Here is an 18,014-nt window from a genome sequence, read left to right as displayed (position 1 = left end):
CAACTTATATAAATAAAAGTAAAATAATTATAATAAAAGAAATAATAGTGTCAGAATATAAATATCTTTATATAATTTATTTGGGTGGTAGTTTACTTGGTTAGGGTTTGGCAGAGGAAAAACTCTGAAGAAGGTTTTGATGGTTTTGTGGTTAGAGATAGGTATATATGAGTAAAAATAATAGTAATGATGATAATAAATAAGAGAATAAAGTAAACAGTGGGTAAAAGGAAAGCTGTGAAAGCACTTTGGATAGCTTTTGTGAAAGCAGGGAAGCAGTTCTTTAGTTATCTTTTTGGTTTGACAAACATTCTCTACCGATATATACTCACAAACCATTATTTTTGGTTTGAGTGATGCTATCAAATCAAAAACTTAAGGCAAAAACATTCTCTTTAATTACCTCTTTCTTCTAACTCCAACATATATTATATACTCAGATTAATTAATTATCAACCAAGAATAAACAGTATCTGATGCTATCCCATGTACTCTATTTATACAACCTTTTCTTCTTGAATTGCAGACAATTAAACCGCTTGTTTCCTTTAATGAAGCCTTTAATATTGATTTACAAAATCTTCATTTAATATATTCTTGAACACCATCTATATTAGTAAGCATGGTTGCTCACACGAAAATGTTTCACTAATGACTTAACTTTTTAGTTATCAAAGGAAATTGGTTACTAAACATTAATTATTTACTAAGATTTTTGTTACCAAAAGAATTTGTTTCTAAATTAGTCTTTAATTAATTAATTAATTACCAATTTAACAAATAATTATAATTTTTTATTCATAATAATGACTATTTTAATAACCAATAATTTTTTATTTTGTAATATCTAAACTAATTGGTCATATAGTAAATAACAACTTTTAGTCATTACAATTGGTTGTTAATGAAACTTTTTTTTGTAGTGTTACTCATTGATTTGCTTTTTTTTCACATTGCAATTATTAAAGTCTTTATCAAGGAGAGAATTGACCAAAGAGACACAACACTAATGAGACCTCTATCTAAGTTACATAAGATATTGACACCAATTTTATTATAACTTAAAACCTTAAGATAATGAGTTTATGAGTTGATGTTCAACTTTATTATTTATATCTAATATAGAACTTAGACCCACATTTAAATTTTCAACCTAATCATTTTTATAAAAATTGTCGTTCTAAAAGGACAAGAACAAGAAAGAAATAAATAAAAAAATCTTAAATTAAGCTGACATCAATTTATACACTAAAAGTTTGTAGTTTTCTTTTTTAACTACTCTAAATATTAATATAAGTTTATCTTACTTTATAAAGAAGTTCAAATATTTTACATTCCTTGTTTTCTTCTTCTACTATCTATACATATATATTGAAATTTATATAAATATACTTTTTCTCTAACATCGATTGTTCATGGTTTTTAATCTTGTCTATCGTAGTTCGAGGTCAATTTTACAACTAATTACTAGTAATTATGACAACTAAATTTTCAATTTTATCGAATAGTCATAGATTAGTACATGGTTTCCAATCAAGTTTCTATGGAACAATACTCTATTTATAATATACATTTTTTACTTAGGTTATGTATGTATAACTATTATTAGAATTTTGCATATTTTGATGGATTTTTTATAAGAAATAAAAAACTACTTCAAGTTTTTCTTACATTTTGATATGTCTAGTTGGGTAATAGATTTTGTTCGTTGGAGCGTGAAATTAAGTCAGAACCTCTTTTTATTTGTGACTATTTTGTATAAGGATTAGAACATCTTTTAAATATTCTCTTTAATTTAATTTTATTTTTTACTGATAAAAAAATAGTTGGGTAATAGATGAAGCACTTTCTGTAGTAAAATGGTTTAAGCAGCATTTGGGTTGAGGACCCAGCAATAAGGTATTGGAAGTTATGTTGCAAGAAAAGAACTGCAAATGTGTTTCATCTCACAGAACAAAAAGACAACAAGTTATGATAACAAATTTGTAATCTTTGCAGCTTTGGTCCAAATTTTGAAATCATGATCAAAGCAGCCAATACTTTCCAAAATTAAAATATTGCTCATCTTCTAAACAACCAAAGCAAATGCCACCCAATAATTACAATAAATCTCTCTCAATATACTGTTATCTTAAAAAATGTGTGGCTTCATTTTATTTATGCACTGGATATGATTAAAGCCTGTTTGTGGTTTTCGTTTTCCTTCTAAATTCTTTTTACTGTATACATATTTTCTAAATATTTTACTGTATACAAATATTTAAGAATAATTAACTGATTATAGTGACTTTTGTTAGCACAGAAAGTTAGATGACCAATAAATATTTATTATTATTTTAAAAGGATTGTGTAACAAATTTCAATTCTTGCTATCAATATAACTAATTTATAAGATATTTTGTACTAATTCTAGATTATACAAAATATTTCTCGATAGACTAATTCATTAATCTGTCGTACTCTTTCTCTCTTTCAGTAGATTAGGGTTCTCAACACGAATCAGAGTATATATATGTCTAAAATAGTGTGTTAAAAATATTTTCATATATTTGACTCAAATCAAGTTATAAAATCACGTTGAGTAGGTTAATTTTCACATAATCTTTAACATGGTGAGAAAATATTTGAGAGTATAAAATTGATAGAAAAATTTGCAAGCATAACTTTGAAAGCCTTTTGCATCAGATAGAAATCTTTATTGCTATCCTTGTAAAATAAAAATACTTGAATATGTTAAGTATAAAGAGGTGGGAGGTTCACCAAAAAATACAACACCAATTAGACTTCAGTCCAGTCACATAAAATATTGATATTAATACTATTGTCAACTCAAAACTTTAAAGACAATAAATTTATAAATATTTATTTTTATATAATATTTTACTTTCTTATTTTTAGTCGATATGAAATTTAGATTCACATTTGGATTAATATAAAATTTACTTCAAAATACCACTTTTCTAAAACTAATTTACAGATACTCCTTCAAATATATATTCATGAATCTTTAAATTATGTGGGTTCGTCCCCTTAGTATTCATGACTAGCTTCTGCCCACATGCCTTCAGTGTCTACAGAATATTATGAGTCTTGAGGATACACACACCTTTTTGTTTGTCTTCTATAAATTTTTTAAAAAGAAAATTATTTTCCTACCTTCCTCTTGAATACATGAAACTTATTTACCTTATTGTCATGATCACAACATTCAAATATTAAACTCAAAAGTTTTACTCACCTAATGATATTAGGTTTTTTACATGATTTGGAGTTGATTTTGCATGGTTGTTGGTGCTGCATTCCCTTTTACACGAACATGGCCAACTTCTTCTGCATTACACTTAACTATATATGGTCTTCTCCAAACATCATGATGCATATCTGCTTCAGCTAGAGAACCCAATTTGCACAAACTACAAAAGATCTAAGTAGACAATGCTGTAATCATCAAACACGATCTTCAATGTTCGTGTGCATCAAGTTTGGTCCAAGCCACGCTCATTTCCACCATTCTTTGAATCATTTTACCTAAACAAATAGATTTTTTTTTCTTCCTTCTTTTGTGAGCCATTTACAAAGGGTTTAGTTTGGAGTGGTAGGGCTTCAAAGTAGATTAGTTCATAATTGGTGTCTATTCATATTTTTGTTTGACGCTGAAAACTTGATCATGTACATTCAACACGAAGATATATTTTGTATGTGAGATTCTACTTCAAGTAATGATTATGTTTAGATATATAATTGCTGCTTTTCAGAATCGCCATCATATTATTGTGCCCCATTCTATCCATCAATGAATCATGCATACGTCTTTTTGTTTCTTCCAATTCACCCTTTTTCATAAATTAATTTTGTATATAACAAAGTTTATATTTATTTATCAATATTTAATTTTTCGTGTTTGACATCTTCAAAATATATTGATAATATGCTATTATGTTTTCTCACAAGTTTTCTTTATGCAAACAAATTTTCTGGATTGGATATTATAAATATGGAAAATTTTAATTATGTTTAACCGTGATATATGCTAATCCCAGATCCATATTTAAGCTATATGTATAATAATACCTATATACTCACAGTTAAGTAATAAAATTTGAACATAACTAGTACTTTATTCATCATTGCAAATGCTTTTGAATATAAGCTATTAATCAATTTTAATCCTTAAAAAGGTAGTGGTCCTCCTACTACACAGGCTTTAATTAGATTTTACCATATGATCAAATTATTTAAATAATTATATGAGTATAGGTTATTTCTGTCTTTGTCTGTTAAGGACACCTGATGTGAACGTACTGCTCCAATCCAAACTAAAACACTAACATTAATATTAGTATTTGAAATCTGAACAGTAAGGAAACTGAAAATTTATGCGATAATTAAAATTTAATTAAATTTTACAAAAATAAATCAACGGTAAAAAGGTTATAGTTAAAAGTAAGTATTTAAGTCTAATTCAATCTCACAAAATCAGTTTATAAGATAATAATTATACCACTTATATATTATGAATTGATCTTATATTTACTGACGTAAAACTTCCAAATTTCAACAGTGAGCTTTTCGTATTAGACACGGCAAAGTAACATAAACGAACAAGGGGTTAGAAAAAAAAATGCAGAAATGAGAGATCTAAACAACTCAACTTCCATTTATAAGAAAATGGTATCCAAAAAGAAGAGGTAGGAAGTAGTTTTGGTTTAACTTAATCCTGAAAAATAGTTTATAGAATAAAATTTACGTGTATTATCAGATTTTCTTTTCTTTTTGGAAGTGTCACATCCATTTATGAAAAGAAAAACGAGGGTGGTTGTCATTAACTGTGAATTTCTGAAAATATGATATCGTTTTCTCTGCAACTGGCATGGTACCAATTGTCTCCTTCTTTCAAAACTCAACCAAACAATTACAACTTCACTCTTTCTCTCTTTAGTTATAAATATCAAATCCATTGTCTCCTTCCTCAATTTATTTTAGGAGAGAGTTTAATTTTCTATGCTGTAATTTTTTTTAATTAGGTCATAAAAATTGGGTTTTGAAACTCTTAAAAAATTACTTGTACAAAATAAGTATATTAGATCGGTTCTAAAGTGCATATTAGATCGGTTCTATAACCAATCTAATATACATTCAGTGGCGGATTTTAATGGAGGCAGGAAGGTGCCCCGACCCCCCAAAATTTTAATTTTTTTTTTAATTTATAATATATATATATTTAAAATTTATTAAATTGTAGGTAGTATATTTTAAAAATGGATGAAAATTAAATTATGTATTTTTCCATTTATTTTATAAAGCACAATATATAGTGTTAATATATAATAAAACATAAAATTAAATATAATAAAGAATAAAAATATTTAGGCTTAATTTTTGTTTGGACTCTCTTTTTGTCAAAAATTGATTATACAATAATGTTAATTACACAAACAAAGCAAAATATCTATATTAAGAGTTTCAATTTTAATAAAAAAGTCATTGATCTGTTTTAAAAAATTTAACGAAATTTATCGTAAAAGATCAAATTGTATCAATTTTTCAATAATTGGGATCAAATTGAAACTAAAAAACTGTAAGACCAATTTAACATTTTTAAACCAAAACATGAATCAAAAGAGTAATTAAACCAAATATTTTTTAAGATATTTTTATTTTCTTTCTCATTATCTTTTAGTTCTTCACAAATTGTAATAATATCTCACTCTAATATTGTAATCATTTCTTTCATATGTTTTCTTTCTGTTCTTGAAGAAAAAAAAAAGTTAAAAACAAACTCATTATTTTTGCTCTCATTTCTCATTTATCGCATCATTTCTTGTCTCTTGTCTCTTGTCTCAATAACGAAAAACATTATTTTTTATCTCATGAGCTTTTTTTATATTCATTTTTTTATGAATATAGAAGAAAAATAAATAATGTATTATACGTTTTTTCATAACCGATTTTTAATTATGACTTGATTATAATATATTTTTATTTTAATAATTATGTGTCTCAATTATAAAAAAAAATACTATGATAAATTATTTTTTAATGTTATTTACAAAAGAAAAGTATATTGATAAATAATAAAAGAATAAATTCATTTTTTAAAAGTGATAAAAAAGAAACTATTGATGAAAAAAAGATAAAATCTATTTTTTCACATATTTTGAAGCATTAGACTAATTATCAATTCAGTTAGAGAATTCATTTCTTAAAGTATTATACTAATGATCGAATTTAATAATCTCAAAATTATATTATTTTGGCCCCTCCAACATTTGTTGCCAAGATCCGCCACTGATGTAATATGTCGAAGATATATTAGATTGGTTCCAAAACAACCGATTTAATATCTTTTACTGAAAAGAAAAAAAAAATTTAAAAGTGACTACACAAAGAGATAAAGGAGAAACGAACCACCGAAGATCATCGACAAATCACCACAGACCAACACTAACGAAACACCAAGTGAACCACCATGTTGTACTAGTGCTTACTTTTAATTAAAGTTTAATTATTTATTTGATTTTTGTTTTCATTTGAAAATATTAAGGTGGTTGTTTATTTTTGATTTTTTTTTTGAAAAGTTAATTAAATTTGATTCTTTTTTTTTATTTTTTTAAAACGGATAAAAAAATTTCATTTTTTTAAAATTGACCAAATTAAAACTAATAATAATTTTGAGGATTAATTTGATATTTTTAACGAGAAACATAAATTAGTACAAAATTTATCTATATATATATACACCAATTTGTGATTGAATAATAGATTGCACACATTTTTTAAACTACATATAAATTGAGTTAAATAATAAAACTTACAATAAGATGATGTTTTTCTGAAGAAGAAAAAAGTAGTGACATTGGCAAAATTCATCTCCAGTGATGGCGTATAGTACACAATTAGATAAACTTAAATGTACTGTATCTTCTTTTAAATGATTGACGATATTTGAATATACATTTTTAAATTTAAATGAAATTAATCCAAACTTGTATATACATAAGACAATTACTAAATTTATGAAAATTGGTAAAAAAAATACCTCAATGAAAATTAATCATCAACAAAATTAATTAATATTTTGTGCCGATAAAACATAATTACAAAATATACGAAATAAAAATAAATAAATTTTATTTAACAATAACCAAACATGTACATATCTATACTAAAATAAATTATAATACTTACTATACTATAAACACATACATTGGGGTTATTATAATTAGGGTTATTTTTTCATTAACATCGAACTGTTTTCCTTTTTCATTTAGTGTAAAGTTGTAGGTTTAGTTGCAACCTCATATTAACAATGGTGGAAGTTGTTGTTCATATTACTTAGACATACACGAAATATTTTATTAAGTAAATTACAGTGAAACTTTTTCTTTAATTATTTTCATCTTCCATTTAATGAAAAGTTTAATTTGATCTTGCTTCTTCTTTTTTTAACTTTTCATATAATTAAAGTTTAATATTGTCAATTTGGAGATTTTTCGTTTTTAAAATTGCTGCAATCCAATTCCAATTGAAATTAACAACCAACGTTAATATTATTATGTATATATATTTTATATTTATTGTTAAAAATTTAAATAATATTTTGTCCCCATCAACTCTTCTATTGTTGAAAACAATTCTATTTCTTTGTTTCTAAATGTTCCAAACAACACAAATTCACACACATTTTCCAGATTTTATTTCCTTAACATTAACACTTAGATGCGGTACAATGCTGAAAGTGTTATTTATCTTGAGTCATTATTAAATAAATTTATACTTAGTGGAATTTTTTTTTATAAATTTATTAAAAAAATTATAAAAAAAGACTTTTTCCTTCTTAATTGAAGATAATTTTTTCGTGAATAAAATTTATATAGGTTATTAATAGCGAATGTTGTAAAGCTGATACTCTAACGCATCTATTGTATAAGTTATTACATACACGCAATATGTAACTCCCTTTTTATATTCCTATCACGTTATTTGTTTTTATTTAATTTATTGTTTTTATTCTCCTTCTATCTCTTTCATAAATTATAATTTATCTATGATATTTTTTCCAAAAAAACATTTTAAATATATAACTATGTATTCTACATATAAAACATACATCAGTTAACTTTTCTCACTTATTCAATTTTTATTTTTAAAATCACTTTATTTAAATTTTATTTTTCAACATAAAGGTTGCAATGCTTATTTCGTTATTAATATATACATATTAATATACGAGTTTTACGTTATTAAAACCAAAAATAGTGAATGGGGGATAGAATGAAAGGAAGAGAAAACATAAACAAAGAAAAAGTGTAGATTACTTGATGTAACAATTTGAAAGCATTAGCATTCAGAAAAAAGAAGAAAGTGGTAGGAAACAAATCCCAAGTACAAATAAAATAAAAAATCATAGATGAAATCAATAATAAGCATTAACAAAATTGCAATTGGTCCTGATTTCTCCTTCATCTTGGTCAGTGATAACATCAACAATGCCAAGCTTTCCCATTGACACTGCAAATTGGTGCTCAAAAACAGAATGTGTAGAAGTCAATGCTGAAACAAGAGGTGCAGTCCTTGGATCTGAGTACAGCAACTGATCAGTAGATAACAACCCCATTTTTTTCTTCAAATTTATGTAGTAAACATTGTCAAAGATCTTTGGTGTTGTAGCATCAAGATCCACATACTCTGAGGCCCATCTGCACTTCCTTTGCAAGAAGTTCAGATACTTAGGATCTATGGTTGGGTCTGCTTTTCCTGTTCCTTCGTAATTGTATAGCCTATATTGAATGGACCCACATGAAGTTCTTCCAATAGTATGAGCCCCTAGCATAATCATCACATACAGTGATCTGTTAGTAGTCTATAAGTGGGTGGAACAAAATGTTAAAAAAATTCATTAAGATAGACTTTAACTTGACTATGATAGTATGTTAGAAGTAAGCTTTAAGCCTACCTTAATCCCCATAAAATCAACTTATAAGGTGACATTTACACTTTACTTATATACTAAGAAATTGTCTTATCTCTATTGATGTGGGACTTCCAACACTATTTCTTAACATAGTATCAGAGTCATTGATTAAAATCTATCTTAACGAAATTTTTTTCTGTTTGATGGATTTATTGATCAAGATATTGAAGGTATAATTGTTTGATTTAGTTTATTTACCTGAGAGAACAACCAAGTCAAGCACAGTCATGCCTCTGGACTGGAAAAACTCAATCATGGAAGTGATGTTTTCATGGCCCATAGGCACCAAAGCTGCTTCCTCAGCAATGGAGACTTTACCATCTTTCCTACCATAAGGAACGGCCCAATAAGGTCCACCTACCTCAACTGTGGCATCCCTTGCAGCAGCAGTGAGAATGTCAGCACAAGACACAGTCTTGGGACATTGTTTCTCTAACTCTGCCTTGATATCATCCACCACTTCAAACCCTCTCAGCGTCTTGCTAGCTTCTGCTGTTCTCTCACTTCCATCATGCTTCAACAGAATAGACCCATCACATCCCTGCATTGTTTCAAATAATACTGCTACTGTGTTATTGCTTGAGTAAAACACTTTTTCACTATCATTGATAATAGAAAAATTATAATTTGATTCCTATTTTCTAACTATTTTCTTTCATTCATTCTTTCGCGTGGTTTAACGTAGATTATTGATTTAAAAAAAACAAAAATAATGGTACATTAATTGATAATTCATATTAAGTCATAATTCACAATAAATAGTAAAAGATGAAAGTAAAAAAATGAAAATCGTAGTATCAATTGTCTATAACATACCCTGACAGAGCAATCATGGAAGTGGAGCCTCATGAGACTAGCTGCTAAAGTGTAGTCCTTCTTGATCCATTCTTTCACTTTGTTGTGTAGGATGGACTCAAACTTGGGGCAGGTTTTGCGGTAGTAACCAAAGGATAGAAGATTATCAAAGGTGGTTTCATCTAACGTTGGTACTTTAAGAGAGAAGACAGTGTCACTTGTGGTTGTGTAGGAAGAGGAAGGTTTATAGTCAGAGTTTTCGTAATAAGGATCAGCTGAGGCTGAAATGATGCACAAAACCAAAAGAAGAAACAATGGGAGGGAAGAGTTACACATTTTTTTGGGTTATTGTTGACACCACAAATGAACTAAAATAAGGTATATATGATATAGGTGATAATAGGTGAATAGTTTATATAGAGAAGACGACTTTGGTATGATATATTGGGATTATGTTAAGGCTGAGACCAACGTGCGAAGCACAAAATGGAGCAACACGACATGTTAGCATGTTCTTGTTTTTTCTTATTGTTCACCTCAAAATCTAGCACAATTCTTTCATACTTTATCTCTCTCCTATATTATTTTCGGGCATGACTGAATAATTGATTTAAAAATACTAGTAGCACATCTTCTATATAGTTTTTCAAATTTGTACAAGGTTAAAATTTATTAAGGATTGTGAAATTATGGGAATATTGCTTTATATTCTGTGTCCATTCAAAATTTTATAGGAAATTTTATTTAACAATTAATACATATGGTGCATTAAATATTAGCATAATAAATGTTAAGTTTAACTGTGGTTTAATCTTGTTAAATGTTAAGTTTGTTAAGTTTATTATATGTATTAAATGTTTTTTTAAGACAAAAGTGTGTTTGAGGGATAAAAGTTTTGAACTTGCGTATTAACAATTGATTGTGTAAGTTTTCAAATACTGTTAATATTCATGGGAAGAATATTATAGGCACATTCTACTTTAAACTATTAGTTTTGATTGTGCTCTAATGATTGACGTTGACCAAATGTTTTAAGTTTTTTGTTCAGTTTATAAGGTTCTTTATTGATTATTAATTGAATCTCATAACTCTTTCTTGCTGCACTATATCGCCGCTGTTGTCTGCTGATGCAGTTATTGTCGTCATGACCTTAATAGCAATGGCAGTCTTTGAGAAGAAAAAAGAAGAGAGAGAGAGTAAAATATTGATTATATATATTCTAAAAGTTTGTTTTCAAAAAATTGTTATGAAAATAATATTCTAAAAATTATATTTTAAAATGTATTTTATACGTTTCAGAAAAACTTATTCTCTACAAATTTTATTCTTAAAATTCCCTTTTAAGATTCCTATTCCAAAAAAAATTGTTCTTGAAAATTTTCGGAAGAGATAATACGAAAGTTATGAAGTGCAAAATGTTTATTACAAAAATTATAGGGTGCACTTAGAAATTGTAGGACTACAGAAAAAAAAAAGGCCTTTTTTTAAAAGTTGATCTTAAATATTCTAAGTGCATTTCTTCATGCAGTTTTTTTTCTCTCTCTGCACTTCCATTTTTTGTTATTGCATACCATAAGATGTAGTATCCCTGTTTCACTCCTGAATAAAATGTTGTAGATGACATCAATTATTCCGTGACAGAGATTAAGTGGGTCATGTCACAATCGAATCGTAACGTTTTGACTTATGTTATACTGTTAAGTAAAAAAGAGTTATACCCTAATTAATAGTTATAACTTTTAATATAATGAAAAACATTTAATCCTAACATAAAATAAATTTAAAACCCTAAACTTACTTTTTGTTTCCACTTTCCCTTCTTTGTCCACGAGGGAAGTTTCCTTCGAATTAATTAGGTAGAGGTGAATCAAGTTTCTTTTCTCACGAGCACATTTTTATTGATTTTGATCGAGGTTGTCTTCTCCAAACGACACTATAATGGTTGGAGCAACTGGAGTTTCCAATATCTGTAGAAGTTGATGTTGGTTGTTGGCTAGGTTGAATTTTAATTAAAAGATTAAAGGTCCTTTTACCTTTCATTAAAATTTTAATTAAGAGTAGTTTGGGAATTATAGGTTTTATGGGGTGCAGGAAGAAATGTCATTCTAAGAAAGAAAAAAGAAAAGAGAAGGCCAACTGATTTTGATTGATAATTTTAATTTTTGTGAATTGTATGTTTAAATTTATTTTCTCGAACAATTTACCTTATCTTTATATTTTTTCATTTTCACACATTTTACTCAATCATGCATTTTTCTTATTGACCGTTGATATGACTGTAATATACTTGTAATTTAATGAAGACTTTAATTAATTTTTTCTAGATTTATAAGAAACTCAAGTTTTAATTAAACTAAAAATATATTATGACTAGTTTCTCAAGTAATGCTACAGTTAGAACAGTTCGCTGGACAAATCGAAAAAAAAAAAAAAAAAAAGACAAGACGAGTTGGACCAGCCAAGAGGGTTTAGTGCATGCAGTGTACGACCAATCAATCAGAAACCGCGTCTTGGTTTGGTACATCAACCCATTAAGCTTCCCAAGAACAACAACATTACTCCTTATCCATGCATAAAATACACAACTTTTCTTCATTTTCCTACAATTTTTACTTTCTGATGCGCGTTACTTGAAGAACTGCACAACACAAATGTTAACCATTGATTGAAACCCTTACGTGGCTTACGTATAATATGACAAACACTTCGTGGGGACTCCATTGACTTAGTATAGAACAAACAAACTACAGATACAGACACAAAACTGTTCACTTTCTCTCAATGGGAGTTTTCTTCTTCTTCAAACCATGTAAAATCCAAGAATAATATTTCCCTCTGTTTGTTCACCCAACCACTGTAATTAACCTCATATCTTCATCACTTCACCGTGTTTTTCTTTTTTCTGTTGTATCACATCACATATTCTTAATAGTTTATTCGTTACCACCTTTTGTTCTGATACTATTTCCAATGCTCTTTTGACCTTCTCAGCATTCAGCTCTTCCACATTAATGAATAAGCGTTTATTGCCATAAATGGTAATTGGTCACTGTTGCAGGTGACTGACACACTTGCATGCTCATTTATACTCTCATTCATGGATGATATAGGCATGCTTTGTCAACATAGTCTCAGCTTCTACCAACTCATCTATATATCTCCAATGCATGTCATGCAGATGCATCATGATCAAACCTTCAAACCTTTCAATCTTCTTACACATGTACACACTTCAAGATAACATGTGAAAGCATACCAACATGCACTACTACCATGTAGCTTCATACTTCTATCTTCTGCCAATAATACATACTCACAATCCAAGAACAACCACCACCGCTTCCCAACCCACAACTACACCATTAAATTTCACTTGTCTTCGTGTGTCTTTTTGTTAATAAGAACAACAATTTGAGCTGAAGAATTTAGAGTAACCTTCCATCCCAAAATGAGAGAAGCATCAATGAGGATTTCAACCCTTGGTTTTGTGCTCCTCCTGTGTTTTTCTTCTGCACTCCTTTGCCGTGGTAATGAGAGCACCATGAGAGTGCTTTTGGAGGTGAAATCATCGTTCACTGAAGACCCAGAAAATGTTTTAAGGGATTGGTCAGAGAACAACACCGATTACTGTAGCTGGAGAGGGGTGTCATGTGGTTCAAAGAAGCTCAATTCTTTGGATGCTGATGACGACTCGGTGCAAGTGGTGGGACTCAACCTGTCCGATTCGTCACTCGGTGGGTCGATATCACCGTCACTCGGTGGTTTGCAAAACCTGCTGCACCTTGATCTCTCTTTAAACCGCCTCGAGGGTCCCATTCCATCGGCCCTCTCGAACCTCACTTCGTTGGAATCTCTCCTTCTCCACTCCAACCAACTCAACGGTCAAATCCCCACCGAGTTAGACTCGCTCATGCGTCTCCGAGTTTTGCGAATCGGTAACAACCAACTCAGTGGCCCGATTCCTGAGACGCTTGGGTATATGCCCAGCCTCGAGTACCTTGGTTTGGCCTCATGCAGACTCAGCGGTCAGATCCCGGCCCAGCTTGGTCGACTCAGTGAGTTGCAATATTTGTCTCTGCAGGAAAACGACTTGACTGGGCCGATTCCGTACGAAGTGGGGTACTGCTGGAGCCTTCAGGTCTTCAGCGCCGCCGGGAACAACCTCAATGGCTCGGTTCCGAGTGAACTGAGTCTACTCAGGAAACTTCAAATTCTGAACCTCGCCAACAACAGCCTAACCGGGTCTATTCCGAGTCAACTCGGGCAGCTGAGTCAGCTTACATATCTGAATTTAATGGGTAACCAACTCGAGGGTCGCATTCCACCGTCTCTGGCTCAATTGGGTAACCTTCAAAATCTGGACTTGACAAATAATACGCTTACTGGGGAAATTCCAGAGGAGTTAGGGAACATGGGTCAGTTACAATATCTGGTTCTCTCTGGGAACAAACTCAATGGAACCATTCCAAGAACCATATGTTCCAATGCGACAAGTTTGGAGACCTTGCTGATGGGAGATAATGGACTTCATGGTGAGATACCAGCTGAGTTGGGTGAGTGCCAATCCCTGAAACAACTTGATTTATCAGGCAATGATCTCAACGGGTCAATACCTATTGAGGTTTATGGGTTGACGGGGCTAACCGATCTCTTACTTCACAACAACACTTTGGATGGTTCAATCTCTCCCTTCATAGGAAACCTCACTAACATGCAGAGTCTTGCACTGTTTCATAACAACTTGCGGGGTGATCTTCCCAGAGAGATTGGGACGCTTGGGAAAATGGAGATAATGTATCTTTATGATAATCAGTTATCAGGGAAGATTCCTCTCGAGATCGGTAACTGTTCAAGCTTGCAATGGGTTGATTTTTTTGGAAACCATTTCAGTGGTGAAATTCCCTTCACTATAGGGAGGCTGAAAGATTTGAACTTTTTGCACCTTAGGCAGAATGAACTTGTGGGTGTGATTCCCCCAACACTTGGGAACTGTCATAAACTCACTGTGCTGGATTTGGCAGATAATCGCCTCTCAGGTGGCATTCCAGCAACATTCGGATTCCTCAGAAACTTGGAGCAGTTCATTCTCTACAACAATTCTCTTGAAGGTAGTCTTCCTCACCAACTTGTAAATCTAGCAAACCTCACCAGAGTGAATCTTTCAAATAACAGACTGAATGGTAGTTTGGCTCCATTGTGTAGCTCTAGTTCCTTTCTTTCTTTTGATGTCACAGATAATGAATTTGACGGTGAAATACCCTTTGTCCTGGGAAATTCACCTTCCCTTGACAGGTTGAGATTAGGTAACAACAAGTTTTCAGGTGAAATTCCAAGGACATTGGGAAAAATCACCGCATTGTCATTGTTAGACGTCTCAGGAAATTCACTCACGGGTGGAATACCAGATGAGCTTTCTTTGTGCAATAACCTGACTCACGTTGATTTGAACAACAATCTTCTAACTGGACACATACCGCTATGGCTTGGAAATTTGCCTCAGTTGGGAGAGGTTAAGCTCTCATTCAATCAATTTTCTGGGTCTATTCCACTAGGCCTACTCAAACAACCCAAGTTGATTGTTCTTTCCTTGAATAACAATTCTCTCAGTGGAACTCTCCCAGGTGATATCGGCGATCTTGTATCTCTTAACACCCTCAGGCTGGACCATAATAACCTCTCTGGACCAATCCCTCAAACAATAGGTAAATTGAACAATCTTTATGAGCTGCGGCTATCCAGGAATGGCTTTAGTGGGGAAATACCAATTGAGATTGGAAGTCTTCAAAATGTCCAAAGCATTTTGGACTTAAGTTACAATAATCTCTCTGGTCATATCCCTTCTTCAATTGGCATGCTGTCAAAATTGGAAGTACTTAATCTTTCTCACAATGCACTCACTGGAGAAGTGCCTTCAGCAGTTGGTGAATTGACCAGTTTGCAGAAGCTTGACATCTCTTACAATAACCTTCAAGGAGCATTGGATAAGCAATTCTCTCGCTGGCCTCATGAATCATTTGAAGGGAACATTCATCTTTGTGGAGCCTCCCTTGCAAGATGCATAGGTGGTGATAAGCGATCAGTCTTCAGCAATACATCAGTGATTATAGTCTCTACACTTTCAACTTTAGCTGTAATTGCTTTACTTGTACTTGTAGTGATCGTCTTGTTTAAAAGCAAGCAAGAATTTTTCAGGAGAGGCAGTGAACTGAGTTTTGTTTTCTCCTCTTCTTCACGAGCACATAAACGATCGTTGATCCCTCTGACTGTGCCTGCAAAGAGAGATTTCAGGTGGCAAGACATCATGTATTCCACAAACAATCTAAGTGATGAGTTTGTAGTTGGTTGTGGAGGCTCTGGGACAGTGTACAGAGTTGAATTGCCCTCTGGAGAGATCGTGGCTGTGAAGAAGATTTCAGGAAAAGATGATTATCTGTTGAACAAAAGCTTTATAAGAGAAATCAAAACCTTAGGGAGGATCAAACATAGGCATCTGGTAAAACTGATGGGTTGTTGTAGCAACAGAATGAAAGGAACAGGTTGGAATCTGTTGATATATGAGTACATGGAGAATGGGAGTGTTTGGGATTGGTTACATGGGGTGCCCCTCAAAGCAAAGAGGATCCTTGATTGGGACACAAGGTTCAAAATTGCAATGGGATTAGCTCACGGAGTGGAGTACCTCCATCACGATTGTGTGCCAAAGATCATTCACAGGGACATCAAATCCAGCAACATTTTACTAGATTCCAACATGGAGGCACACCTGGGAGACTTTGGACTCGCAAAATCAATCATTGAGAATCCAGAATCTAATGCAGAATCTAATTCTTGCTTTGCTGGATCTTATGGATACATAGCCCCAGGTAATAGTTCATCACACCATTGACTTGAATTGTTATTTACCTCATTCTTTTACGAATCATGGTTAGAACCGAAGTTTTGCCATGATAGTGTACACCGGCTATACTGTCTTAGAAAGTGGATTTTAAATTTAATCCAATCTTACAAAATCAACTTGTAAAGTGAGATTTGCATGATTCATCGTAATGCAAACTATTGATTGACATTTGTATATTTGTAGAGTATGCATACACACTGAAGGCCACAGAGAAAACTGATGTGTACAGCATGGGAGTTGTGTTTATGGAACTTGTTACTGGTAAAATGCCAACAGATGCAGGTTTCGGAGCAGAGATGGACATGGTGAGATGGGTGAAGATGAACCTTGAGAAGGAAGGCACTGCGGTTGAAGAAGTGATAGATCCTCAGCTGAAACCCCTTTTGCCTGGTGAAGAGTTTGCTGCATTGCAGGTGCTGGAGATAGCCTTACACTGCACAAAAACTGCACCACAAGAGAGGCCAACATCAAGGCAAGTATGCCATCATCTCCAGCACGTATCCAACAACAAAATTGTGGATTTTGATAAGAAGAATCTGGATCATTACTGATTTTCATTCCAACATATTCAAGATGAAGGAAGACATGTTTGTTAATGTTGCTGTGTGTAAGTTTAGCATATGTTATGTTTCTGCATTGCTTCTTCCAAAACTTATCCTATATGTTCAGACATAGATTCTTAATTTTATTAAGATGATTTCGTGTTAGGAATGTAACATTGGTAATGGACTAATGGTATCCTTCTTATGCAGGTGTCTTAATATTTAGTAAAGTTCAATATATAAATATTTCTTATGTATATTGTTAAGTTTCCTTTATAAAACTTTCTTTTCGATTCATTGATTAAAGTGTTAAATGATAAAATGTTTGTTTGCGTAACACAGGAATCAAAATCAGTTATAAAAATAACAAAGAAAGATAAATGCAGTGCCATGCTCAGATATAGAAAGTAAATAATCCCTGAGTTTTCTATATAAAAGAATAAAATAATACAATTGTTATTTAATTTATCAGTAACATATTTCAGTTACACTGATTTTTTTTTTTTGTTTTAAATATAAACTAAATTTTTTAATTTAAAAATATAAGATAATAGATAGTACAGTACTATAAGTCATTTAGTTACATGGATTGTGTGAGCGTGGGAATACGTAATCTTTAATGAAATAATACAAAATGACACGTTATTAAATTGCAAAACTAATAAAGAATATGGTAATTAAAATAATATGAATGTGAGAGTAAAGTACAAAGTTAAATTAAATCTATGTTGTATAAGTGAGAGGAAATTTTTTTAGCCATCTAACAATCTTGTTTGTTGGTCGTCTTCAATATTAGCAGAAAAAT

At 31.2% G+C, this 18,014-nt stretch overlaps 2 protein-coding genes across 2 annotated transcripts; one reads left to right on the top strand and one right to left on the bottom strand.

Moving 5' to 3' along the window:
- Nucleotides 1-8,293: 8,293 nt before the first annotated feature.
- LOC114164314 (peroxidase 7-like) lies at nucleotides 8,294-10,155 on the bottom strand. Its single transcript, XM_028048945.1, has 3 exons — nucleotides 9,791-10,155; nucleotides 9,173-9,515; nucleotides 8,294-8,826 (listed from the first exon to the last, which is right to left on the bottom strand). The coding sequence occupies exons 1-3, from the start codon at nucleotides 10,103-10,105 to the stop codon at nucleotides 8,417-8,419; spliced, it is 1,068 nt and encodes a 355-aa protein (XP_027904746.1). The 5' UTR covers nucleotides 10,106-10,155; the 3' UTR covers nucleotides 8,294-8,416.
- A 2,444-nt stretch (nucleotides 10,156-12,599) lies between these two features.
- LOC114196323 (LRR receptor-like serine/threonine-protein kinase GSO1) lies at nucleotides 12,600-17,466 on the top strand. Its single transcript, XM_028086930.1, has 2 exons — nucleotides 12,600-16,632; nucleotides 16,851-17,466. The coding sequence occupies exons 1-2, from the start codon at nucleotides 13,218-13,220 to the stop codon at nucleotides 17,216-17,218; spliced, it is 3,783 nt and encodes a 1,260-aa protein (XP_027942731.1). The 5' UTR covers nucleotides 12,600-13,217; the 3' UTR covers nucleotides 17,219-17,466.
- Nucleotides 17,467-18,014: the final 548 nt, after the last annotated feature.

This window comes from Vigna unguiculata, chromosome 9 (assembly GCF_004118075.2).
Source record: "Vigna unguiculata cultivar IT97K-499-35 chromosome 9, ASM411807v1, whole genome shotgun sequence".
NCBI lineage: Eukaryota > Viridiplantae > Streptophyta > Magnoliopsida > Fabales > Fabaceae > Vigna > Vigna unguiculata.
This window is presented reverse-complemented; position numbering and strand designations above follow the sequence as displayed.

Bases quoted from the DNA above. Each gene is read 5' to 3' on its own strand.
- LOC114164314 (XM_028048945.1), bottom strand. From the start codon at position 10,105: ATGTGTAACTCTTCCCTCCCATTGTTTCTTCTTTTGGTTTTGTGCATC. The intron at 9,516-9,790 runs GTATGTTATAGA...GAAACAATGCAG, and splicing joins TCCATGATTGCTCTGTCAGG to GGATGTGATGGGTCTATTCT. The intron at 8,827-9,172 runs GTAAATAAACTA...TGATTATGCTAG, and splicing joins TGACTTGGTTGTTCTCTCAG to GGGCTCATACTATTGGAAGA.
- LOC114196323 (XM_028086930.1), top strand. From the start codon at position 13,218: ATGAGAGAAGCATCAATGAGGATTTCAACCCTTGGTTTTGTGCTCCTC. The intron at 16,633-16,850 runs GTAATAGTTCAT...GTATATTTGTAG, and splicing joins TTATGGATACATAGCCCCAG to AGTATGCATACACACTGAAG.